The 26,768-nt window shown below is 38.8% G+C and overlaps 4 protein-coding genes across 5 annotated transcripts; 2 read left to right on the forward strand and 2 right to left on the reverse strand.

The window, feature by feature from the left end:
• The first annotated feature begins 4,976 nt into the window (after positions 1–4,976).
• On the forward strand, positions 4,977–6,230 carry LOC131299565 (putative F-box protein At1g65770). The gene has a single exon (XM_058325151.1). It carries the CDS (start codon positions 4,977–4,979, stop codon positions 6,228–6,230), a length of 1,254 nt encoding a protein of 417 aa, XP_058181134.1.
• A 2,643-nt stretch (positions 6,231–8,873) lies between these two features.
• On the forward strand, positions 8,874–11,057 carry LOC131300324 (pentatricopeptide repeat-containing protein At3g12770-like). Its single transcript, XM_058326097.1, has one exon. It carries the CDS (start codon positions 8,978–8,980, stop codon positions 10,874–10,876), a length of 1,899 nt encoding a protein of 632 aa, XP_058182080.1. The 5' UTR covers positions 8,874–8,977; the 3' UTR covers positions 10,877–11,057.
• Positions 11,058–11,866: 809 nt separating this feature from the next.
• LOC131300325 (probable folate-biopterin transporter 8, chloroplastic) lies at positions 11,867–17,209 on the reverse strand. 2 transcript variants are annotated; one of them, XM_058326098.1, is made up of 2 exons: positions 16,488–17,209; positions 11,867–13,960 (listed from the first exon to the last, which is right to left on the reverse strand). In XM_058326098.1, the coding sequence occupies exons 1-2, from the start codon at positions 16,954–16,956 to the stop codon at positions 12,804–12,806; spliced, it is 1,626 nt and encodes a 541-aa protein (XP_058182081.1). In that variant the 5' UTR covers positions 16,957–17,209; the 3' UTR covers positions 11,867–12,803. The 2 variants fall into 2 exon arrangements, with proteins under 2 accessions (XP_058182081.1, XP_058182082.1); XM_058326099.1 differs by having other exon boundaries at positions 11,867–13,949; positions 16,488–16,695.
• A 2,996-nt stretch (positions 17,210–20,205) lies between these two features.
• Positions 20,206–26,752, reverse strand: LOC131300329 (haloacid dehalogenase-like hydrolase domain-containing protein At2g33255). Its single transcript, XM_058326103.1, has 5 exons — positions 26,306–26,752; positions 22,657–22,699; positions 21,765–21,825; positions 21,097–21,231; positions 20,206–20,581 (listed from the first exon to the last, which is right to left on the reverse strand). Exons 1-5 carry the CDS (start codon positions 26,646–26,648, stop codon positions 20,417–20,419), a joined length of 747 nt encoding a protein of 248 aa, XP_058182086.1. The 5' UTR covers positions 26,649–26,752; the 3' UTR covers positions 20,206–20,416.
• Between the last annotated feature and the right edge of the window lie 16 nt (positions 26,753–26,768).

Here is a 26,768-nt window from a genome sequence, read left to right on the forward strand (position 1 = left end):
CCTGTATATACATACACACGCCAATACAACAAATCTCTGGCTATAGAACAAATAAATTGGTCATTTGGAGCAAAGATAAAACAAGATTCGTAAGCCGAAATCGGTCATGGAGGTTTCACAAAAAAATATCTGCGAGTCCATTTACTTCGTTTTGCATGCAATGGCCACTGTACTACACTTAATATTGAACAGAACCACTGCTAAACCCTTCCCCCAATTCTCGAAACCCTAATTTCGAAACACTCCACTGCTAAAATAGGGGTGTTCGGTTCCAAGAGCGCTGGCTGAACACGGCGTGGTTTGCGACCGAGGCCGGTGGGGCGAGTGTGTGTGCGTGTGTGTGTGTGTGTGTGTGAGAGAGAGAGAGAGAGAGAGAGAGAGAGATGCATGACTAACCGTTGGGAACGGACGAGGGAAGGCTTGGCGAAAGATTTATTTTTTAGAATTAAGGCCAAAATAATTAAACGCCGTCGTATGGAGCAATAAGAAAAAATTCCAATTTAATTAGCTAACTATATTTTAATAGTGGTCGATTGAACCATTAAAATTTCACGTCTTATTGATTCCTTCTTTATCACCAAAATCAAAGATTATCGGATATCGGTGACCGCCTGATCGGACAATATTTGATACATCCCAAAGGCATTAAAGTATTAGATTGCAATACCCGCCCCCACTTGAGTCTTTTTTTATCGATCAGAACTGTCCATATTTTACATATCATGGAGTACAGCATTCGTATCAAAAACAAAGTTAATCACGTATCGTTACACACTTGATCGGTCATACAAACTCATTTTTTAAATGAAATTGTGTCTCGATAAAGAAGCTTTTTTAAATCCGATCGAGACAATTTTTTACGAGAATGCTATAATCAACAAGGAAAACAAAAGCAACGGTCTGGATCGTCGTCATTGTGTTGCGGTCGAATAACTACCGTACGTTCAAGTATAACACAAGATTTAATTTGTTAACAATTACATTGAACGTATAGAATTTAAAGGCAATTAACAACTCAATTTTTACCGTGGTTGATCTGATCCATTAGGATTTCACATCTCATTGATTTCAATGTTGTCACCAAAAACAGAGATCATCGGATTTCGACGACCGCCTGATTTGACAACATTTTATGCATCCCGAGGCATTGAAATATTAGATTGCAAGACCCGACCCCACCAAAGTCTTTATATTTTGATCTGAAACATCTATCTTTTGCATATATTTGAATTTATCATTCGTACCAAGAATTAAGCTGATTGGGTATCTTTACACATTTAATCGGACGATAACTATCATCCAAAAAATAAATTGCGTCCTAATCAAGGAGTTTTCTAAACCTGATTGAACCAAATTTTTATGATAATGATTTAATCAATAAGAACAACGATGATCAACGGCCTCGAATATTAAAATAGTTTTGTTTTAATGAGATATGCTAAATAATCGTATCGAAAGGTATTAAAAATGTATAACATGTAGTAATATTATTTTTATTTTTTGATCTGGTGTAGTAATATTATTAGATATAGTTTTGTTTGTTCATAGAATCTATTCCAGTGCTTCTTTTGGGCTACTGGCAAAAGGGGTGTCTATTCCAGTGCTTTTAGTAGGTACTAGTAAATGAAGGGTCTATTCCAGCGCTTTTGCTTGAGTGCTAGAAATTGGTCGACCTATTCCAGCGCTTTTGCTTTGGACGCTGGGAAAACCTCATTCTAGCAGCGGCTAGAAAAAGCTTTGGTGTAGACCTCTTATTATAGCGTTTTATGGCCGGCAAATCTTAAATTCTTGTAGTCGTGGAACCTAGATGATCATGGGGGGTGGTGCAAATAAAGCTGCTCTGCTTAATTTATCCACCTGATCTTTCTCTTGAGTCTTAAATTATTAGTTGTGAGTTTTTATTTTCTTGATGCATCCGTTGTTTTTAATAATGGTTGTGATTGGAACCAAAAGGTTCTCAATCCGGAGAGAAAATAGTAATGCATGTAATCCAGCCCAATAAATTTATACTAAGTTGATTAAGTCATTTACTTTCCCAATTTTAATTTGTTAAGTTCCAATATGTTGTTAAAGAAATCCACGTTATGTGGCGGTGATCACTTATTTGGGGAAAGTACAACATAGTACTTCGGAAGTAACAAAAAATTAGCAGTTTTGAAGTCGACCGAGGGCATGGAATATGTGTTTGGTACAGACTACAGAACATACACTTTATAAAAGTAGTCAAGTCCGAGATTGTCTTGTTTCCGGTTGTGCTGTAAATAGGTTGTTTACAGCACCAATCAATCACAACCGTCCATAAGTATTCTGAACGGTCTGAATTTTAATTAAACTTTTTCAGGGAAAAATTTTACTCTTCTCCAGAAAAATTTCCTTAACATTCGGACGGTCCAAAAATCTTTTAAACGGTCACAATTGAATGCTATAAACACTTGTTTATAGCACAGCCGGAAACAAAATTTTCTCGTCAAGTCGACCACAACACTATGCATATGTCAAACTTTGACTTTATACATGTACTATTTTAGTTAGTAGACGAGTGTACCCCGTTTCGCTTTTTGGAATAAGTATTTAAAAAATAAAAATTTATTTTCAAGCTTAAAAATAATATAATCACAAAAATAAATTTTTGTGCAGAGTTTGATAGGTCTTATCGAAATCTATCAAACAAAATCTATATTACATATTTTTTAATTTCAGTAAGTCTACTATTTTTAAACTTAAAAATTATAAATAATTACTTAGTATTTTTTAATTTCTCCTATGTATTGATATCTTAACCAAATTAAGCATTTGACTCAATCAATTGGGTTCGGCTAAATGAATTTTTTCATCCATTCTGTATTATTTGGCCTTGAAATATTAGAATAAATGTTTAAGAGGAAAAATGATTTACAAAAGATAGTTTATACCATTTTTACTCGCTAAATTAGGATTATGAACTCCAATAATGGATGTGTTAGTTTGAAATGAAAATATCCCTAAAAAACAAAAAAAAAAGGGGTCTATGTTTTGCATCAGAGCACAGGTTGTAGGGTTTTGCCGTTTCGAATTGGTTAATATATCAATTCACAGGAGAAATTTTGGGTGCCGAGCCAGTACCACGTGACGGAACCTGCCCGCGATTTTAACCTTCCAAATGTGTTTTGGATGGTTCAAATTTATTCTCTCTCTCCCCTCACGACATCACTCTCTCTCCTCTTTTTTCATTTATAAAATCTGGACCTTCTAAAATACGTTCGAACAACTAAGATCACCGACGGATACAACGTGTGGTACCAGCTCGGCACCCAAAAACTTTTCAATCCACATAGAATCAACATTGTGTGTCAACAGAGAGATTCTCTGGCAAGACTTCCACTTGCCAAACTTGAGTCCCAAGTTGAACATACGTCTCCGCATCCACCTTTTTTTGATCTTCCGTTTCTAGCGCGCCTCTACATTGAGAGCTGCTTTTCCCACCCCTACACCGCCACCACACGGTCCACACCCACCCACCCCCCCTCTTGTCAAAGGAGACCAAATTGCCCCCAACTCCCACCCTTTTAACTAATTTTTTTAATTCCTTAATTCTATTATCTTATTTATTTAATTCATTTATTTATTTAGTTATTTAATTTTAATTTGGTTAACTCAAATAATATTTTCAACTAAAATATGTTTTTTACATTTAAATTTGATTTTATATTTTTAAGGCTCCATTCTTTTGAACTTAACTTAAATTTGAAAACTTTGTCCTTATTTGAATTTTTTTCGCATTTGTTAGTTTTGCATTATTGATTCGTCTCAACGAAAAGAATTGAAGAAATATATTTTTTACTTTTACCCAAGTATTTTGAGAAATAAACACTTTTTAGCATAATACTTGGGTAAAAGTAAAAAAAAAATTACTTTTCCAATTCTTCTCGTCGAAACGAATCAATAACCCACAAAAGTTTGGCTCAAAACTAACAAATGCAAAAAAAAAAATTCAAATAAGGACAATTTTCAAATTTAAGTTAAGTTCAAGAGAATGGGGCCTAAGAACTTTATATTATTTTAATTTGTCTTAACAATGAATAATAAATAAAAAAATATACACCGTTTATCTATGAAAATTAGAACATTTATGGTTCAAACGGAATAAATATATCGTTTATATATTTCTCCAATTTTTAATTCAATTGAACCGCTACGAAGATCTTACTTTTTTTATCATCTAATCCTAAATGGTCGTAATAAATTTTTTGCTCTAAGCCTTTCAACGAGCACCATAAAATTCCTTATTTAGTTTCAGGACTCTCTAAGGGTGCTCATTGAAAGGCCTTAGAGCCAAAAATTCATTATGACCATTTAAGATAAAATGAATAGAAAAATAACCTTTGCACCGGTTCAAACAGATTGAAAATTGAAACACTTAATTTCTTAACTATATTTTTAATATATAAACTATGTAAAAAAAAATAAGTGTTCCAATTTTTAATTGGTTTGAACCGGTGTGAAGATCTTATTTTTCTTATCATTTCATCATAAATGGTTATAATGAATTTTTGACTCTAAGGCATTTCAATGAGCACCTCCAGAAAGACTTGAAACTAAATAAGAAATCTTAGGATACTCGTTGAAAAGCCTTAAAGCAAAAAATTCATTATGACCATCGAAGATAAAATGATTAAAAAAAATAAGATTTTTACACCGATTCAACCGGATTGAAAATTGAAACACTTAAATAATATTAAATAAATAAAAGAGAAAAACGATATAAAAATTATTAAGTAAATAAAAGAGAAATAAGAGAAAATGGGATTGGGGTATTTCGGGTTGCGGGAGTATTTTCGAAAGAGAGAGGTGGGATCGGGGGTGTATCAGGAGGGGCAAAAAGCAATTTCCCTTCTGCATTCCTGATTCATTTAGAATTCCCAAAAAACAGTGACTCCTGTAAAGATTATAAATCATGCAAACCCTATTCTCGTCTCTCTTGTCACAGAGAAACACCAATGGCTCCCCTCAAAGCAAAGAATCAAACCCACAATTCTCGTGTCTCGCCGTACCCATCTTCCACCCTCCAATCACCACTCCAGAAAACCCCATTCTTGATTCTACTTCCCAGCCAAGAAGAAACCCATGAGGAACACTCTGTTTTCTTCCTCAATCTCGATGCCAAAAGAGTCCACCGGACCAAGAACGCTCTCAACCGGCAGCTATGCCGCAGCCGCTTCATCGGGTCGTCTCACGGGTGGCTACTTCTGCTGGACGAATGCGCGGACCCGTACCTTTTCGAACCCTTCTCGTGCCGCCGGGTTTCGCTCCTTCCGAAGGAAACCTTTCCCCACATCATCGGCGTGTCCGGATCCCCCGAGCACGGTTTCGACGTGGAATACGTTCACGGCGCACGGCAATCGCATGTGCAACGTTCGGTCACCGCGAAAGAACTGCAAGAGTGCTTGGTGCTCAAGGCCATTCTGTCGTCTGACCCTTCACACGGCAATGGCGAGGACTATTTGGTCATGGCGATTTACGGGTGCGACGCGAAAGTTGCCATGTGTAAACACGGAGACAGCGCCTGGAACGATCTTAATGGGCAAAACCGGCCTTACTGCGACATCATATGCCACAAGAATCGGCTCTTCGCACTGTCCGAGACCGGCTCAGTCGAATCGTGGGATTTCGGCGGTCCTCTCCTTGTCAAAACAATGAACTTCCATCCCTTGTATATCTGTTCCAAGAGAGTGGCGGAAACTACTTGTGCGTACCACGACAGGGAGCGTTTTTCGAGCCGGTGTTACTTAGCCGAATCGCGCGGAAATCTACTGCTTGTCGAGAGGCACGTTGGCGAGTTTGTTGGCGATAACGGTGAGGCCGTTCGCGAGGCCGATCTTTTGAGTGACGAGTGCAGCCACCCTTTGGTTTACCCGTACAAGACTCTCGAGTTCACGGTCTACAGGCTCAATTTCATGCAGCAGAAACTGGAAGAGGTCGAATCTCTGGGCGATAATGCGCTATTTTTGGGCGGAAACCACTCGATGTCCCTGCCTGCCGCGGGCACTGCTCAACATCCATCGCGCTGTAAGAAGAATTCGATTTACTTTACCGACGATTATTGGGAGAGAATGGAGGAGGATTACTCGTATGGAGGCCATGACGTGGGAGTTTTTAGCTTGGGTGATAGAAGTGTTAAGCCACTGAAGCATCTTGATATGCTGCACAGAACTGATCCACCACCCATTTGGCTTGTTCCCAACAACATGTGACAGCTGATGCTGCACTTGTCTGTTGATTTATCAAATGTAAAATACATTATTATAGCCAGATAGTCAATTTGTCTGGTTTTTTATTATATCAGTGGAATTGAATTCATTCAAAGGGGAAGGACTTCTTATCCTGGTAACATGGGATCCATTGATAAGGGTAATAAGCCCGTGGTTATATACTGCATGGATGTGTGAACTAGTTTTGTACTTCAACCAAGAACCTATGACGCAGGTGTTCGAGTCAAGTTACGTATGCCTCGAGAACCAAGAACCATGTTAATATTGGGCAAATTGGATTCAATCACTTGTAGAAAAAGACTTTTTCACTCTTGCATTCTCAAGCATTGGGTCTATTTATCATGTGGTAAGTGGTAACTGATGATGCAGAACAACCTCTAATTAAAATCTGAATTCAAGTTTCTTTTGTAAGCTGTTTTAGATGATGAAATTCAGGGTTGTATATATTCTTCACAAATCTATGATTCAAACGCAACCTTAGTGTATTAAGCTTGTCTAAAACATTACTCCTACAAGATTTCTGTCTGTTATCTAAAGCCCAAACGATTCCCAGTATCATTTTCATTAGATGTATCTATGTATATGCATCTCCTACACTTTAGTAGTTCTTGGAACGAGTCCCGTCTCTCTTGGGACGCTGTAAGAACTCATTAACATTTTCTCCTTTTTGGGAATGATTTTGCCACTCTCCTTTTCGGGAGTGCCGTTAGAGAAAAGGAGAGTGGCAAAATCACTCTCCTTTTTTTTAGTGTTTCTTTTTCATTCTTTTTTGGCTACATCCCCTAATGTTTGATGGCACCAGTTGACTTTGTTTCCTACTCCATTTATCCCTAGTCAATGCTCAAGGACTTACAGGCTTTGGCATCCCCTATCTGAACTTTCCTTCTATTATAAAAGTTTAGTTTTTAGTGGATTATAATTTAAATTTTGGTAAAACAAAAAAAAAATTTACTTTGTTGAATTCATCTCGACAAGAACAAATCAAAAAAGACAGTAACATAGTAGTATTGACCAACTTAAAAAAGAAACTTCAGAAAAACGAAAGTAGTATTGTCCAAAGTAGCTACAGATTATACTTGCCCAATTTTCCTCCATTCTATAAGGTGGATGGAATTGTAGAGCATTTTGGTTTTTCTAAGGCTATTTGGCAGCATGTTACAAAGCTGTCTTTGATCTCTAGTTTCCCCTCTGCCCTGCCTCAATTTGGTTGCTTGGTTTTGTAACAAGTTCAAAGTGGAATTCAGATTGTGTAGGTTAAGAAAGCTTGCTTTGGACTGCAGTAGTAGGAAAGTCAACTTGATTTGGCAAGAAGGAAACACTTACTGTAGTGTTTGAAGGGGTTGCTAGACCTTTTTTTTCCATTTTCTTTTTTTTATAATTGGATGTCTGAATTAGCTTGCTAGACCTTATCCATTGGTGATAGATTGATCAAGTTTTGAGTTCTTGCTATGCTCTTATTGCATTCCTAGTGACCACATTTTCGAAGTGTAAGGATCTTGTTTGTTCGGCAATCGACGGCTTGATATTTAAGAGCCGAGATGAAATCTGAAACATTGATTGTCGAACAGACAGCTCGAATGCCACACTACACCTTGTAGTGCACTCCCAGCATTACCAGCCCCTTTGGCTACCTAGGTGAGAAAAGAAAATAAAGGAGTGCAGTTCTTAGCCATTTTATTTGGATGGACAAAATAAAAGAGAATGGCTTCGTCGATTAAAAAAAGGGTAAACTATAGTTAACCCCCTCTAACTAAGCATCGCGTGCACTTTGCCCCCTCTAACTTTTTTTTTGGCACTCAACCCCCTCTAACTAACTAAAAATCAAACGGTCATAACTTCAAACGGTCATAACTTCTTCATCCAAAATCGAAAACATGCAAATTATATATCGATTTCGAGGTCTTGAAGTCAGCTTTCGAATGACACCAAAATCACATCACGATTCAAAGCACAGAGAAAGTTATGATCAAAAGAGTAAGGGCTGGTAGATAGAAAGACCGTTTTGATCATAACTTTCTGTGTGTTTTGAATCGTGATGTGATTTTTGTGTCATTGGAAAGCTGACTTCAAGACTCAAAAACGATATATAATTTGCATGTTTTCGATTTCGGACGAAGAAGTTATGACCGTTTGAAGTTATGACCGTTTGAATTTCAGTTAGTTAGAGAGAGTTGAGTGTCAAAAAAAAAAAGTTAAAGGGCGCAAAGTGCACGTGAGGCTTAGTTAGAGGGGGTTAACTATAGTTTACCCTTAAACAAGAAAAAGAAAAGGAGAATGGTTTCTCATCCTTTCACACCAATTTTATTTGGCTAAACAATGCGCGAGAAAAGAAAAGAGAGTGGTCATAGTAGGTGGTGTTCCACTTTTGAAAAAAGTTTTTTTTTTTTAAACGAAGGTAATTTCAAACTCAAATATAATAAAATTGAAAAATATTTTTTCAATTTTTTTTCACCGTTTAAAAAATCTTAATGAGATCTATCAAACAGGATCCATATTGGTAGAAAAATTATTTACGTAAACACATAATTTTTGAGCTTGAAATTTTTTTTTTTTTTTAAGAAACCCGAACGCCCCCTGAATATTTTTACTATTATAACCTCTCCCAGTCTTCCTTCTCTCTAAAATACTTTGTTGATCCGTTACGAATCTCATTGCAACACAGTGAGATTCACTGGAATAGGTGCTCTGTTATATCTCGATAATGCATTTTGGATCCTCGTTGATTTTTGATGAGCACCCACTTCTCTACACGCAAAACACTTGCATCGTGCACCCATTTCACCACACGTTCCTACACCTCTTCTTCCCCTGTTCTCGACACATCTCTCTCTCTCCTCCACCTCTCCATATCCCGCCACTCTCTCTCTCTCACCAAACAATCCCACGCCCGCCTCCACCGCCTCGGCCTCGACCAACACCCCGTCGTTGCAACCAAACTCATCTCCGCGTACTCTCTGTGTCAAAACCCTGTCGACGCGCGACTCATTTTCGACTCGTTTCGATACAAGAACGTGTACATATGGAACACAATGGTTAATGGGTACGCGAAGAATTACTTGTTCGATGAAAGTTTTGACCTGTTCAGTCAAATGTGTTTAAGTGAGGATTTTTCGCCTGATGGTTTCACGCTTTCGACTCTTTCGAAAGCGTGTGGTGATATAGGGGACTTGCGTGCAGGGGCAGCCATTCATGGCAAGTGTATACGTATTGGGTTTTTAACGGATATAGTAGTTGGTAATTCTATAGTGTATGTGTATTGTAAATGTGGGAAGTTTATCGACTCGCGCAAGGTGTTCGATGAAATGCCGCAGAGGAATGTCTCTTCTTGGAATTCCCTGATAGCAGGTTTAGTGAATTCCAGGGAGGTTAATGTTGATAGTTGCGTATGGGAATTTGTTAGAAGTATGCGAATTGATGGGTTGGAACCCGATGCGTTTACTGTTTCTAGTCTGCTTCCTTTGTGTGGGGGAGATGCTGAGAGATGGAGTTATGGAAAAGAGCTTCATTGTTACATTGTGAAGAATGAATTGAATGTGGGTTTGGGTTCTGATGTTCATTTGGGATGTTGCTTGATTGACATGTATTCTAGAAGTAATAAAGTCAATGTGGCTAGGCGGCTTTTTGACCGCATGGAGTCTAGAAACGTTTTTGTGTGGACAGCGTTGATAAATGGTTATGTACAGAATGGAGCATCAGATGAAGCAATGGTTTTGTTCCGCGAAATGCAAGTGAAACAAGGAGTAGAACCAAACAAGGTCTCTCTTGTAAGCGTTCTCCCTGCTTGCAGCTCAGTTGCTGGCTTTACGGCTGGGAAACAGATCCATGGATTCACCATGAGAAAGGAATTGAATTTTGAAACTTCTTTATGCAATGCTCTCATTGATATGTATTCCAAGTGTGGGAGCTTGAATTTGGCAAGGAGAGTCTTCAATGATCATTCTTTTGTTAAAGATGCAATATCTTGGAGTACGATGATCTCTGGATACGGATTGCATGGGAATGGTCGAGAAGCCATTTGTTTGTTTGAGGACATGCTTCAGCTTGGGATTAAACCAGACATGATTACGATAGTTGGGGTGCTTTCTGCTTGTGGTAGGTCAGGATTGGTTAATGAAGGTCTTACTATTTATAACTCTGTTGTAAACGACTATGGGATTAAACCAACGCTCGAGATATGTGCTTGCATGGTTAATATGTTGGGTCGATCAGGCCAGCTGAAGCAAGCATTGGAATTCATCAAAACAATGCCAGTGGAGCCCGGTCCTAGTGTCTGGGGAGCTCTTCTTAGTGCATCTCTACTTCATGGGAATTCTGAGATGCAAGATTTGGCTCATAACTTCCTTATTCATATAGAACCTGAGAACCCCTCTAATTTTGTCTCAATTTCAAACTTATATGCTTCTTCCCAGAAGTGGGACATTGTGGCGGAAGTGAGATCAGCGATGAAAGAAAAACGACTTAGGAAGTTGCCTGGTTGCAGTTGGATAACCCTTAATAGCAAAACTCACAGTTTCTACGTTGCTGACAAAGCCCATTCTTGCTCTGATATGATTTATGAAATGCTGGAGGAACTCCTTTTAGTGATGAAGGGAGATTTCGATTATCCTGATACGGAATATTTGACGTAGATGTTACAGGGATAAACAGGCTATTTGGCACAATCAGGAACAGTGAACCCTTATGTGCCTATTCCCAAGTTCTCAAACAGTTAAATTATCGAAATATAATTTGCGTCTAACCGCATATTATCTTCCAATGGATGTTGTCTCGCTGGCTTCTCAATGAATTAGAAACAACAGATTTAGGATTGCTTCCATGTTACTTTGTTGAGATGATTTTACCAATTATTGGGACTGCAACTAGTAGCATTTTTTTTTTTTTTTTTATCAAAATTAGGAATGAACCAGTATCTGCTCAATTTTGATCAAATTTCTTGACAAAAAACTATTTGCATTAAGGCTCCATTTGTTTGGACATAATTTCCAGTGTTTGGTTGTTGAAAATCCCATAAAATTATTTTTTTTGGAAAATCTTTTATGCCTTCGGCAGTAGAACAACTTACCTTCGAAAAACCAGTAAGTTATTTTCCAATATGTTGGACGGGTTGTGCAACGAATGATTTTCTCATTCCCTCATGGCCGTGTGAATGCAATTGCAAAATAGGATGCTCTCTCTATATATATCCGCGTGGACTCTGCACACACAAAGCCTATGTAGAAATTTCCTTCACGTCTCTCCTAGACTTTCTCCAAACAAATACTCACTTTTTTGAAGGGAAGATCATCCCAAATATATTAAACAAGAACAAAATTACAACCACGACAACAAAACAAAATACAAGAAAAACCGCTCAGCATCTCTAGGAAGAGAGAGTTACTCAAACTTTGATACTACATTAGGCCAATTAGATGAGCTATTGGTTTGTAAGAATCAAAATTGGAATTCAACCAAACACCAAAAAACAATTGTAAAAGCTTTTGTTTCCTGTAAAATGTTTTCATGAATAATATTTTCAGTTATAAAATATTTTACACCCGACCAAACGTAGCCTAAACAGTTTGTAGTGGACCAGTGGTATACAACCTTAGGCCGAGTACTTGCAAATGCTTAGAGATTATTCGTTCTTTTGCAAAATGAGGAGGAGAATATCACAAAGTGTCATTCATTTGTTTCTCCCTCTTCTTGTTCGAAGTAATCAATTCAATTTCTCTTGAAATTCCAACAGTGCCGAAGCTACAGCTTCATCTTGACCAGTGAGCTGGTTGTTATTTAAGAAGTATATCATAGGCCGTTGGATTGCCGATCCCAATTGATTGGAACATAAAACTCAGTTTGATTGGTTTGGTTATCATAGGCCATTGGATTGAGCAAGTCATGTTGACATGAAAGTAAGGTCTGCAGCTTTTGCACTTCTAGCGTGCAATGCTCTGTAGTGCAATCCGGTGCATCAATATGACAGGCCAAGACTTTCTTCTCAACTCCATAGAGTGGTTTAGGATTAACAAGAAAATGTTTCAATTTTTCGCGAGATTAGGACATGGCATCGACCTGACAATGAGAGATTCTTCTAACATCCCTAACGTACTTAAGCAAATTAGCTTCTGGGACGCTAGACTTGCTCAAAACAATGCCGGGGATTGACTCTGTACACGTTCTAAATGGCATTTACATCCTGCTTGCACAGAAATCTGTATGTAGACAGCAGGAAAGTCATGCTTATGGAATGGAGGAATTTCAAGATATCGACTGTGAAAATCTGGTCCTGATGCATGTTAGAATTGCCAGACCATCCATTTGACGAACTCCCGCAGCTCAAACTGAATGTTCATGAAAATTCTGTACTGCGTACAGCTCAAAAAAATTGCTGTATGTACATTTGGAGAATGCAACCCTTCAGGAGCAAAATAGTTGCACTTGGGTTAGAGGTCGAAAGGCATTCACAATGGCAATCAAATCTGCTTATTAAGGCAGTCAAAGAATTGCCATCTAAAAATAGATAGAGCAGGAAAACTGATGTAAGCATCCCCATGGTTTGTTTAGATTGAAGTACATCTCTTACTTATGCAGCTCCGATTCTCTTTCTCTACGGTAGTCATAAACAGAGGCAAAAACAACTCGTCCAACCCTCCTCTTTCTTCGAGTTCTTTTACTCTTACCTCTATTGTTTTCTGTCTCAACAACAGGTTGCGATGAGGAGACATGATAAATCCATCCCAGTGGCACTAAAGCTGCAAGAAATTGTACGACAATTCCCACAGGCAGGCTGGCATAATCACCTGATGTTGTTCCAAGAAGAGAAGACAATCCGACACCCAGAAACCCACCAACTATGGATGCCAAACACAAGGCTGAGGCCAATAAGGAAGCGAGTGATCCTTCGCAACCCGGTGGAGCCAAACTTGCAAAAAGCACTTGGAATGGCAAGAGCTTAAATTGGGTAATAGTTTCCGCTACTCCAGAAAAACAAAGGGCAAAAACCCAATTCGGAATACCCAGTTTCAGATTGATCTGCTTCACCAAGACAAGGTCAAGGAGGAGAGAAGCAGCATACAAAATCTGCACTAAACCAATCAGTTTTCTCATGGAAACAGTTTTCCCGAAACGGTCATAGAGTAGAGTTATCACAAGAAGCATCAATTGGCCAGTCACTCTAGACATCCCAATGATGGAAGGATCTACATGAAGGCATTGTATTTGGTAGCAAAAGATGGAGCCCGAGAGAATTGGGACTGTGGCAATTGAAACTACAATCCAGATCAAAGGCCGGGAGATACTCTCATCACTGATTGCCATTAAAAGATCGGAATACTGCTTCCTGATACTAACTGATATCGATCTCTTTTCAAGAGAGTTGGGAGATGGCTGAGGCAAACCAAGCGAATCCTCTCTTGTTGCCAAAGAAATTGCAAATTGAAGGGCAAGTAACAAAGTGAAGATAAGAAAAATGGATTTGGGTTCTTGTGTTTTCAGCAAAAAAAATCCACCCAATAAGTTACCGAGGATTCCACCAGCAGCTAAGGCCATGAATGCATAAGATTGAAGGCCATTTATTTTTTGCTTTTGGCCATACTCAGCAACAAGAGCATCTTTCGCAACTTCTGTAATGGATGCCCCAAGATTACTGAGAAGAACACACCCCATAAGAGTAGGAAGGGCTTCGCGAGCAAAGGGGATCAATGCCAATGACCCCCAAGATAAAACCTGCAAAAGGACTATAGAGCATCATATGTATCAGTAACTACCCTCGTCAGATACATGTAACTGGGCATCCACTCATCACATATTCCGAAGTTCAAATTTACCATAGAAGCATACACCTGCGACAAATATTCATAAAATGATTTGTGACACATTTTAAGTACCACTACAACGATAATTCAAGGGATTGCCACAAGTGATATATACACTTTGTCAAGTCTCTGTCTCCCGACGAATGGACATTAATTACTGAAATTATATGAATCCAACACTTCGACATGACACGCATCCAACCGCAATGCCCAATTCCCTTTTAACACAGGTTACTGCATCACAACGGTCGGCACCGATTTCAGCACTCATGAAATGACTTCAGCATTGTATCTTTCCAGTTATGTGTTTAGAACACATTTCCAGAAGCACTCAGACAAGTTTTCTTCCACATTTGTCTATTAAAGCTCTTTTTTTTGGTTCTTTACATTTTACTTTTTCCTAGAAAATAAAAAGAGAAAACACCAGAATAGCTTTGAAACGCTAAATTCACAATCTTGGAATGTAGGCATACCATGTCTAAGAACAGGCTTTTTGAAACGTACATTGCTAGGGTATTAGAGAGTTCTAGCAACACAGGATTAATCCCAAAAAGGTCAAACTTATAACACATTAGATGTCCTTGGATTACGTCTGAAAGCTCTGGAATGTAGATATAAACATAGGGTCCGTCTGGTTGTCCTTTCTTAGTTTCTTATCTGGTTAAAATGAGCAAATAAGCAACTAAATTGTCTGGTTGACTGTTGTTTATTTGGTTAACCCATCACTGGGTTTTTGTTTCCAACTCCCAGCACTATGTAATACACATAGTTTAATGACCAGTCTTGTAAAGCATGACTGTTGTTTATTTGCTTAACTCTTATTGCAACTTTGCATTATCCAGTTTTTTTTCACTTTGCGTCCGTGAACAATTCCGTACAACGACTCCATAGCCGCTACAGCAGCGAATGCATAACAGGTTCTAGCATGTCCTGTACGAGGGTGATTATATGCCTTTCCCTCCAATCTATACTCCGCGGAGTAGCAATGTCGTGTGGAATAGGGATGTCCCTCGAAGCTGAGAATGTAGCCCCGGCACCACCGCCAATGAAGGGACCTTCAAGAAGCTTCAGACAACAATACAGCTTTACAAATGCTTCAAGCGCCGACTGGTGAGATTCATGTCTCTCCCTCTCCCTCACTCCTGTTGTGTTGTGTCTAAAGAAATCTTTGAATGTGAACAAGATTCAAAGATTTCTTGATTGTGAAGAAGATCCCTTCTATTATTCTAGGGTTTTCACTTCACAATCAAGAAATCTTTGAATCTTCTTCAGATTCAAAGATTTCTTCAAACACGACACTACAGGAGTGAGAGAGAGAGGAGAGAGACATGAATCTCACCATTCGACGCTTGAAGCATTTGTACAACCGTGTTGCCGTCCGAAGCTTCTCAAAAGCCCATTCATCAACGGTGGTGGCGGAGCAACATTCTCAGCCGGGAGAGGCGTATAATCACCCCCGTAAGGTATGACATAAGTTATAGGACCTGTTATGCATTCGCTGCTACTGTGACTATGGAGTCGTTGTACGAAATTGTTCACGAACGCAAAGTGAAGTAAAACAAGATAATGCAAAGTCGCACTATGTAATACACATAGATAAAATAGGCTGTTATGTAGTAAAATAAAACTTCCTCTTGAACTGATCAATGCAAGGTCACAATAAGGGTTTTTGCTTGGTCTTCACAAGTAAGACTAGTATCTCAAAATTGGTGGAGTTGAACTACTTGCAATGATGACCAATCCAAAATTTGTAGATGCCCTCAACATGCACTAAAGAAGCAGAAGGTGCAATCTATGAAGCACCGACACGCCTAAGTGGTCGCCGTGTCCGTATGGCATATGCCGGGACACACAAAAATACATATGGGACATGTCGAGAGACATGTCCAATTACATATAATCAACTTATCAGGGACACGCCTGGGACAAGTTGAGAACACACGTATCTCGATGAGGAATGTATAAACACATGGCATGGTGGCATTTCACAATGTAACAAAGTAATTTCAAGGGTTCAATTTTATAACTAAATTGCCACTTGCGTCTCGTGGTTTTTCTTTTCATAGATCTTCTCATGGCTATGTAGAAATAGTATGAGTCTTCATCTAGTGCTAAGTTAGTGTTGGTTTTCAAATTCAGGCTAAACTTGCCCAAACGGAAAATTATTCAATGCACCTGGGGCGGAATGGAATAATTGCTCAGCCCAAACCCACCTCATTGCCATCTAGGGACTAGACAGAAAAAGAGCAAGTACAACTAAATAAGCAGTTTAAGGCCATCAAAGCAAAATAGATCTTCAGAAGTTTCAAAGACATCAAAAGAGATATAGAAACGAAGCATGGTAGACAAAATTTAGAGAGAAAATTGAACAATTGAGCTCAAATGAATAAAATCCAAAATCTTACCATTTAAAAAAAATAAAGAAAATTCATATGGGGTGGCAACTGACCTCCAATGCAAATATAGGGAATTCTGTGAGCACGACCAATGTAAAGAGCATCAGACAAGATTCCATAGAGAGGCTTAATCACCATGGGGAGGTTTCCAGTGTTCTGCACAAGCTGCAAAGTTGATGGGTCGAAATTAAGATTGTTGGCCATGTGGAAATTAAGCCCAAGCCAGGGGAATCCCCTGAAACCTTGTACCCAGTACCCAAATCCACACAAAACCAACATCTTTCTAATACCCAATTGGGAAAAACCTTTTCTTTCCTCATATGCTTTGTTCTTCTTGGAGTTAATTGGAGGGACCTCGTCTGGGTTTGTTCTGATAGGGTTTATGATAAGGGTTTTGGGGTTTGGATTGTTAGAACAACGGATTGATCTCAAGAGGGGAAATGATGGTCTTTGTGGGGGGTTTTGGATTGCTAAGACTTGGGGAATTAATGGGATTCCATTGGAAACCAATGGGTTAATCATGGCAGAGAGACAGAGAGAGGGGCGGGGGGGGAGGGTGGGAGAGATGGAAGAACACCCAAGTTGGTGGCTTTCGCAATTCCACAGAGAAGATGGTGGTGGGGGGAGAGTGGTGTGTGCTGGTATTGAGATTGAGGAGAGAGAGTAAGAGAGAAGAGAGGGATCTGGAAGAATTTTGGGGAGGGTACTACTAGAGACTAGAGACTAGAGAGAGAGATGGAGAGTGTTCCAGGCTTCCAGCTGATACCTTGGCATTGGAACGGAGCTTTCCTCTTTTTGTTGTTTGTTTCGGGAGATTTGGAGGGGCCTACCAGCATATGTACTTTTTTTTTATCCTCGCATATGTACTTGTATAGATGGTTCTGTTCTTTCTTTTTTTCGAAAGGCACTACCAGCACATTTAGGCCCCGTTTCAGAAACCTTTTTAAAAAATAAACAGTTTATTTCACATTTTTAAACTCAAAAATAATATAAATAAATTTGCACCGTATTAAAGATCTTAATGAGATCTACTATTAAATAAGATCCATATTGGTAGAAAAATTATTTGCGTAAACACATTATTTTTGAGCTTGAAATTGCTTTATTAAAAAATAAGTACTTATTTTACGTTCCGGAACGGGGCCTTATAGTTCAGGTCTCTCGGAGAGATCGCCTCAGCGTTAGTTTGCTGATTTTTAAGCTGTGTGTGTTGAGTGCAATTTTGTTCACCCTCTTTAAGGGTTAATATTACCTTCTCTCTTATTGGTTAAAATAATATGGACCGCACCACAAAGTGATGTCATGCTTACCATGTAATATACTTTTTGGTAAGCATGACATTACTTTTTGTTGAGGTCAACATCATTTTAACCAATAGAAATAAGGATAATGTTCACCCTCTTAAGTGGAAGGTGAACAAAACTCAACTCGTGTATGTTTGGCAAGAGTGAAGGCGGGTTGGATTGAAAGTTGATGCAAAGAATGACCGTTAATTTGTCCACCTCAACTTTTACATCTCCCATTGGAGATGTTCCCATGACTTCAAATTGGAGAGGTCGAATTTTTTTTGAAAACTTATGTAGCATTTTAACATCTCAAATTTGATATTAAAACCTCCTCTCCGACCCTTATACCAAATTCTATTTATTTAAAAAGGAAAAAAAAAAACTCAAACAAGTAGTACGGAGAGGTTTTAAACTTTCTAACAGTTTTTTTATCTTCAACGGTTACTTTTTGAAATTTGGCATGGGAGAGGATAGCAGCTAGAATTGGCATGCAGGAGGTTCATGCCAAAGCCACATCAGCTTTGACATGAGTGAAGACAGATGGATTGGAATGTGAGTTAATGCCAAAAGTAGCCGTTGTACCAGCCAAGTCATGTTTGGCATCTCCCATTAGAGATGCTCTTTAGAATTTTGGCACAAATAAAAATAGTTTTGGCATTATCATTTCTCATATATATAAGGACACAGGAATTAATTACTCCATCCGTCTCATTTTAATTATTCATTATTTTGTTTGTCTTTTTTATGTCTTTTGCCTATAGTTTTTAATGTGGATATTGAAAAATATGCAATATGGATCTTGTTTAATAAATCTCGATTAGTTTTATAATACAAAATTTTTAAAATTACAAAAAACATTATAGATCGAAAGATACAAACAATACAAAAATAGCACGCAATTCAAAAATGAATACTGAAAAATGGACGGTGGGAGGGAGTACAAGGAAATCAAAAACAGAGATTAGGTCTCTTAGAAACAAGTTACACTAATTAGGCAACCAATGGTGGGATTGATTGAATATCTCAGTCATGGGGATCATGATTGATCATGATTTTCTCCCTTCGCGACCCCCGAATCATGATCAAGCAAGCAATCATGAATGCACAAGTGGCTGTTTCTTCTTGTTTTATGCAAAATGTCATGAGTTATCTTTGGAAAAGTTCACAAACAACCAACTAATGTGGCACTGAATCTGCTTTAATTCATCTAAAGTGATTTGGTCTAATTATCAAATTATACTTTAAAATACTCCCATCATTTATGTGAATTTTTAAGATTTTTGTGGAGTATTTATCTCGATGAGAAGAGTTTGAAAACAAAAAGTAAATATGAAATAACTTGAGAAGAAAACAAAATGCAATATCACGGCCAACAAGAAGATTACATCATTTTTTAGTTCAAAAAGAAGATCACATCAATGAGACTGATACACAACAAAAACCGAGATAAAATTTTAGGGGGAATTACGGTTCAGTGGCCGTTGGGGCAAATAAGTCCCAAGTCATGGAGTAGTTTTTGTGAAATTCCTCTAGATATGAAATGGAGAAAACTAATTCATAATACATTAAAAGAGCCACATAAAAAGACTAATATACCCCCCTTAGTATCATTCTGATTTTCTAGCAAAAAAAGCACACCCACGCACACATATAGATACATACATAGAGAGAGAGAGAGAGAGAGAGAGAGAGAGAGAGAGCCTAATTTTGAAATCCTCAAATTCACGACTTAAATCTCAAATTTCGACACAAACAGTGATAAGGAAACCAATACCCATTTCAGAGACCCTAATTTCACAAGCAAAACCAATCTAATCTCCATGGAATTTCTCTATCAATCTTGCGCACAAGTCTAGACAGAAAGGGATCTAATTTAAACTTCATGGATTTCTCCCTTTCATACAGAATAATTCCCACGCAATTTTGTCGAGATCCAATCAACGTTCCTGCTAAAAGAAAAATCGAAATGTTGTCGACGTTCAGCGGAGATGAAACGGTGGTGGCTATGGCTGCCTTTCTCTCTCTCTCTCTCTCTCTCTCTCTCTCTCTCTCTCTGTCGGACAGGAGGGATGGGGGGAATGGTGGGTGTGTGTGTATGAGTATATGTGTGTGTATACTGTATACTATAATAAAGGGGTGGGAGGGAAATTGGTGGAATCAACTCAATTAATGGGCATTAATTTGAGAGGGAGAGAGGTGGGTTTGGCCGTGGGATGGTGGTGGTGGTGAAGAGGTTGAGATTCTGAGAAGGGGGATTTGTGTTTTGTTCTTACACCATGCAGAGGACAAGGGGGCCAATGAAATGTCGTACAGGGGAAGGGGTATTTTTGTCTATGTAAGTTTGAAATACCATGTCTTGGTAATTATTTGTTTCCTTGCCATTACTTCATAATTTCGAAAAAGTAGTCCATGAGTTCAGACTTATTTGTCCCTTGTTCCACTGATTCGTAATTCCCCCATTATTACTCTGCCAAGAATATGCACATGATCAGTAACTCTGCAGTACATTAATACGGCCACAACAATTACCCTTGTCCTTCACTTAAACAAAAGAATCAATTCGTGTGTCCCATAAACGCAATTCAGAAAGGCTTCTCATCAGAAAATAAGTGAATCCCCGAACTTGAAACGTCCAGTAAAGAACAATGTCAATGCTTATCAATTTATGCAAGTTCCATTGTCAAGGAAATCGCGGATCATGGAATCAGGTCAAAATTCGCTTCCAGTAGAGAATAAATTTCAGCAAGAGAGGACACCTTATAATCCGGCTTCAATGCCACATTCTCAAATTCAGGAGTGTCATACCTTCCGGTTTCATCAAGCAAACATGTAAATGCACCTGCTCGTTTTCCACAAGCAATCTGCAAATACCAAGAAAATGACAACCAAATTTGGTGCATTACAAAACTCAATAAAAAGAACTCTGCAAGTTCACTAACGATGTAATGAACTATATAGTAGCTAGGAAAAGGGAAATGTGAGGTGGTTCATAGGTCTTGAATAACGAAATGGATAGAAAGAACAAATGCCATGATAATCTTCTTAGACACAACAAACAGAATGAATAATGTGGTTGAAAACACATTCTCCAAGCCTCTTACCCATTTTTAAGTACATACAAGTTACAACCACAACAAAGTACAGGTCATCTATTGACAAGTTGCAACCAAGCGACATCAAACTGAATAAGATTCATTGCAAGACCAGAAGCTTTAATCTAAGGACATATCATGTAAAATGCCAAAACGGAACAAAACAAAAACAAAGAAAAACTCAAGACTAAATCACAAATATTGCCTACCAGAGATCATTCAAATCATTGTGTGCGCGCGCGAGAGAGAGAGAGAGAGAGAGAGAGAGAGAATAATGCACTCACATCATCTTTAAGGCTATCTCCAATCATCATCACTTCATTCGGCAGAACATCCCACGTAGAACAGATATGCAGCAGTGGAGCTGGATCAGGTTTATAAGGACGGAATTCCCTGCTTAGGGCAGGAGCAAATGTGATCTGTAGCCACATGCTCACGAGATAGGTTAGGATAAACAGTTTTTTTGAAGTAAATAAGACCTTTGTGAGGTGTATCACATTTGCATGCAAAACAATCTGTTGGGGTGATAGGGTTGTAAACAGACCTAAACACAATTTACGTCTCACAATTATCAGTAGTTAGAAACTAGACAAGAGATCAGCCACCTATTATTCACAGGAGACTCTTTTATCATCCCAGCTGTACCTACTGAGGGGTTGAGACCAGCTTGAAGCAGTATAATCCTAGAAAGGTTTTCTAAGTACCAAAAAGAGAGAGAGAGAGAGAGAGATGTGTAACACATGTTGTGAAGTAGGTATGACGGTATGACCTGGCCTAGCAGCACTTGTTCTCTGCTTGATGCAAGAGTGTAACACCATGAAGCAATAATTCTCTCTCTCATACAATATTTTCAGGCACTTACCGCCATTGAGGAAATAGAGTTAATAAAGGGGATACGGTGCTGTGTAGGTTATAGAGAACAGCAAACTCGATGATATTGAACAGAACTTACCCCAAACCTCAAGTGAAACAAATCAACTGCAGCCTTGACATTCCGAGTGATTAATCCCCTTCTGAGAAAAAGGAAAACCTCACCATGTGACACTTTACAGAGAAGCAAAATACAAAATCGTGGAGAGCTTATAAATTGTGCACCTTGCCAAATTTATGGCACTCACAAAAGAGGCCAAAAGCTTTTCTTCGAAAAGAGGTCGGGGGGGGGGGGGGGGAGGGGGAAGCAATATTCCGTGGTATATACTGTTAAAATGGAAATAATGATTTCAACCCAAAGAACCATACATTTCGAAACACTCAACTTCCCGTGGTCACAAAGAAATCTAGCATGCACGGTTGGCAGCTTGCCAATCATGGGCTTGGGTCTCAGATTGGACTTTTCGTTCTCTCCTTGTCGTATTAATCTTTGTAACAACTTCAAAGGTTAATAAAATTCATTTTCGCCATTCAAAAAAAAAGAATGACAAAAGTGTAAGGTAGCGATCTTAATCTTTGAGTATACGGGCTAGGAGTCTTGATTCTTGGGTTGAAAATTTAGATCAGTGCCAAAAGAATTGTAAATTGCAAAGTTGGCTGCATGCCTTTTGAACCCTTCCCGTGGCACACCAAGATTTTGTAGGTATTCCTCATTTTATCTTTTGTTGCTTTCTTAAGGCTCACACTTTAATATAAAAGAGCTCTTAGCGCTGTGTCCAGTTTTTAACCCTCTCACGCAACACGTTTACTTATCACCAAAAAAGAAAAGATGACAGACTTTAAAATTGTCACTGCAGGGAGAAATAAACCAAAAAAATAAAAGGCCATTAAAGCAACTACAAGTTAGCAACATCTATAAGAAAAGATGATACTATGAAAGACCGAGACATCAATACTCAATAGGAAACTTTTACCTTATATTCCTTGAATCAAGAAACCCGCAAAGTTTTGATGCACCTGAAACATAATTCACCTATGAAAAAGTTAAAGAGACTAGAACAAAAATGCATGGACTGGTGGCAAGCAAAGGAGCCATGTTAATTCAGAAACAAAGCTTTGAGCTAAAGGAAATGTTTATAGAAGATATAATTACTTGGAAATCCAAAATCCCAGCCTACCAAGTACCAACAACATAACAAGTTCTCAGTTAGGGAATCTCCATTGATAATTTGCTACAACGGCTCCCTAAAGCCATTTTAGCAATGAACAATGTCCAAATGCCCTATTTTATAAATGTTAATGAAGTTGTGCAAATGTTATTTCTTCAATTTTTCTCACAGGTTCCAAAAGGAATGCTCTCTTGGGGCATCAACAAAGATGCAGAACCATAAGAGACTTGCCAGACTTTAGCAATTGCCAGACCTTGGGCCAAATTTGGCATGAAGTTTAATACAGGTAAAGTTTAATACAGGGTTTAGCGAGCCATGGGAGAGCTCAAAATTGAGCTTCAAGCCAAATCTAGGTAATGACAGGCCTTTTACCTGCTTGTTTGACAAGCTCATAAGTTGAAATACTTTTGCTCATACATTAAATTTGCATGAAAACAAGATAAGACTAGCATATCAATGAGATAACATTTACGGAAGCATCCCAGATTGAGGCCTACTTGGAACACTCCTCAAGTATTGCTGACCAAAATTACGCAATAACAGGCCTTTTACCTGCCTGTTGGAGAAGCTCGTTCATTGAAATACAGAAATAGTTCTGCTTTTACGCTCAATTCACATTGAAACAAGAAAGACAAGAATATCAATAAGAAAGCGAAAATAGCAACATCCCTGCTTGAAGTCTTATCAGTAGACTTCTTAACCAAAAAAACTAAGTCCCTCAATAGCTCAATTCGCTGAGCATACGGTCATAAGATGGATATGACGAAATACACAAAAACATCTTCTATAACCCAATTAGTTAGTATGGTCCTCAAAGTAACAGTTAAAAAGTTCTTATTTTTCAGTCACAAGTTCATAAGAAGTAAGAACCATAAGCATAAACCTTTTTTACGCTGGACAGAATAAGTCCTAGATATTACAGCATAATCATCACCCAAATATATATCATCTCAAAAGTCACAGGGTGCAAAAAAGGTTTTGTAAGAACATTATTATTTTTTCTTTTTTGAACAGCATTTGTAAGAACATTAGCGGAATATAACCTAATACCTCCAAGAATGGAAAAGAAATAAGAAGTTTGCAGTTACTTAAACATCTGGAAAGGAAACATTTTCGGATCCTTTTCTTCCAAGTTTTCACCAACCAAATGGGGACAAAAGCATTCTCAACCCGAAGTTTAGCAAGGAAAAGAACATTCAAATGCGTATTTCTCTCAAAGAAGATAAGGCTCTGTATGGGGCCCTTACTTAAAAGGGCTTGCTTCAGTCCAAACTACCCACCATCTCCATGGATGCTATTTATCCGACCTCCTAGCATCAATGATCATTTTTCCACAGGCCATGTTGTTAATGCCTCCACCAAAAAAACCAATTAGCAATGAGGAGAAAGGTAGTCCAAGCTCATATTCTAGTTTTCGAGATGTTAAATAACCAACGTGGGACAAATTTCAACACTCTCCTGCACATGCGACCCTCGACTCGCACGTGGAGAGCTCAACAAAGGATCCGGAACATACAAATCACAATGAAACAAAGTGCAACTATGGCACAAACAAAGGGGAAAAGCCTTCTAAAACCTAGCTCTGATACCATGTTAATGCATCCACCTCAAAACCAAATGTATATCAAGCAATCTAACACCCTCCCTCATGTGCAACCCTGTCTTGCACATGGAGTTGCAAATTTTCATAGATAGACCGAAACAGAATACAAAAGGGAGAAGCAGAATACAAACGGTGAACAAATGCACAGAGAGACTTGAATCCAAGACCTTTTGCAACTTGAGCTCTGATACCATGTTAATGCATCCACCTTAAAACCAAATGACAATGAGGCAAGAGGCAGCCCGGGCTCATATAATAGTTTTCGAGGTGATAAACAACCGATGTGGGGCAAAATGCAACACAGGAATGCGTCTAGTAAATGTCTACATGGTCCATGCATCATTTACTCCACAATGCTTGAAGTCAAATCTAAAACTCAAATTGCTCTTAAACACTCCCAGCACTGCATTTCTACTGTCTAATGATAAAACATTATGTAATCACCATGAAAATAGAACTACCGCAATGCTGCCTAGATTACCTTATCATCAGTACATTACACAGGACACACAACTTTTATGTTAACAAGTTACTGAAAAAGTAATTGAAATACCAACACAAACGAATGCTTGATAGAACAAATACGAGTATGCATATATATGAAAACGCTCTGGAGGCACTCCCACTCTCAAATAAAGTGATTATAATGGGCTTTCCCGCACTCTCGTTCTGATCCCTCGGTGAGATGACCATGCAACAGCATCCTCCCACCCGTAACAATATACTAAGCACAACAGGGGTGAATTTCCAAAGTAATATAAATTGTGAAAGCTAAACTAAACTCCAGGCATGATTCACCAAACCCATTTCAAATACATTCAGAAAAGTTTCAACCAAAAAAAAAAACCTTCCTCCTCCAGTGCTCGTATATTGTAGCCATTTCAATTTCAAACAAAATGTACCATAGGCACCCCACACATATATCTATGCAGGGGCAGATTAAGTCCATGGCCAGGGGGCAAGTGCCCCTCCTGATTTTTTGATAATAACATTTATACTCCGAAATACTCTGTATTAATAGTATTTCTACTACAAACAATATTTCTAACTTACCCCTGTAAATTTTAATTTCTCGTTATAGATTCATAGTACTCTTAGATGTTTCAAGAACGCCTTCTTATACTCCTAAGCTATGTCACGTAATCCTCTAGTAGGAGACTAGGAGGACCCTCCGCAGACCACTCCTGCGAACTCTCCCCGGAACTGGAAGATCATTTCGAGTACCGATCAAGGGAAAGTAGGACAAATCTCTCTCAATTCTCACGCGCCCACTCCCGCTCTCAATCCTCTCTTTCACAAATTTTAGTAGTTTAATTTTTTTTCTCTCTTTCGCAAATTTTAGTACTTAAAATTTTTTTTTTTCTTCAGAAAATGCTTTCACGCTAGTGCAATATGTGCCCAAAGTCCTAACTACCAACACTTAGCTTGCAGTTTTTTTGGCTCTCCTCTCTCTCTTTTTTTTTGGTAAATTCCTATAGAAAAGATGTATATTTCATACATCTGGTCTCAAAGATGAATATTTATGGTTAGAAACTATCTAATTCTCTTGATTATTGAAAAAAGAAGTTCAGGCTTATGTTTAATGTGTGCCCTCTAGGCTATGCTAATACTTGTCTTTTTTGCTCCAGGCTCCGCCCTTAGTCACATAATCCTTCAATATAGCTTTCACTCCCGCTCTCAATCCTCATTCGGTGCTCACGCTCTCAAACCTTATACTTGCGAATTTCAGTTGTTTGGGAGGCTTTCACGCCCGTGCTCCCACCCTGGCCGCCCCCGCATTATGGGGACTTAGGCTCAGCCACGGTGAATCGTTATCTATATGCAGGAATGAGATTGGGAAAAACAGCTAACCGGGCATAATCTGGAGGCGATCGAGGCCCTGCTGCTCAAAATCCGCAATAATTTCATAAGCTCTCCGCTGCTTATCGGGACTCCAATTCTCAATGTGGTGCAGTATATCAATTCCCGTAAAAGGCTTCCTCGATTTGAGGGCCAAGTACTCCTCTTCGCCGAGCACGGCCCTGTACATTGCCTGGAAATCGATGACGGGGACGGTTAGGGTTCCGTCCATGTCGAAGACGACGCCCCTGAGACGGGACTTGGGGGCGGCGGTGGTGGTGGTGGCCATGGAGGGAAATGACCTTGTGGAGAGGAAGAGGGAGGAGATAGCTCTGGAGGTGAGTAGTGGTGGCATTAATAAAACGTGGAGTTTGGACTTCGGCCCCTAAGTGGGTTTTTGTTGTGGCTTACGTGTGTGATCTCCAATTGAGATGGCTTGTAGCAAGGTTCCAATTCCGTACCGGCTTGAATAACA

This window comes from Rhododendron vialii, chromosome 9a (assembly GCF_030253575.1).
Source record: "Rhododendron vialii isolate Sample 1 chromosome 9a, ASM3025357v1".
NCBI lineage: Eukaryota > Viridiplantae > Streptophyta > Magnoliopsida > Ericales > Ericaceae > Rhododendron > Rhododendron vialii.

Bases quoted from the DNA above. Each gene is read 5' to 3' on its own strand.
- LOC131300325 (XM_058326098.1), bottom strand. From the start codon at position 16,956: ATGATTAACCCATTGGTTTCCAATGGAATCCCATTAATTCCCCAAGTC. The intron at 13,961-16,487 runs GTCAGTTGCCAC...GATGCTCTATAG, and splicing joins TCCCTATATTTGCATTGGAG to TCCTTTTGCAGGTTTTATCT.
- LOC131300324 (XM_058326097.1), top strand. From the start codon at position 8,978: ATGAGCACCCACTTCTCTACACGCAAAACACTTGCATCGTGCACCCAT.
- LOC131299565 (XM_058325151.1), top strand. From the start codon at position 4,977: ATGGCTCCCCTCAAAGCAAAGAATCAAACCCACAATTCTCGTGTCTCG.
- LOC131300329 (XM_058326103.1), bottom strand. From the start codon at position 26,648: ATGCCACCACTACTCACCTCCAGAGCTATCTCCTCCCTCTTCCTCTCC. The intron at 22,700-26,305 runs GTTAGCTGTTTT...ATTATGTTTCAG, and splicing joins TCGCCTCCAGATTATGCCCG to GTGCATCAAAACTTTGCGGG. The intron at 20,582-21,096 runs GTGAGTGCATTA...TGGTATTTGCAG, and splicing joins GAGATAGCCTTAAAGATGAT to ATTGCTTGTGGAAAACGAGC.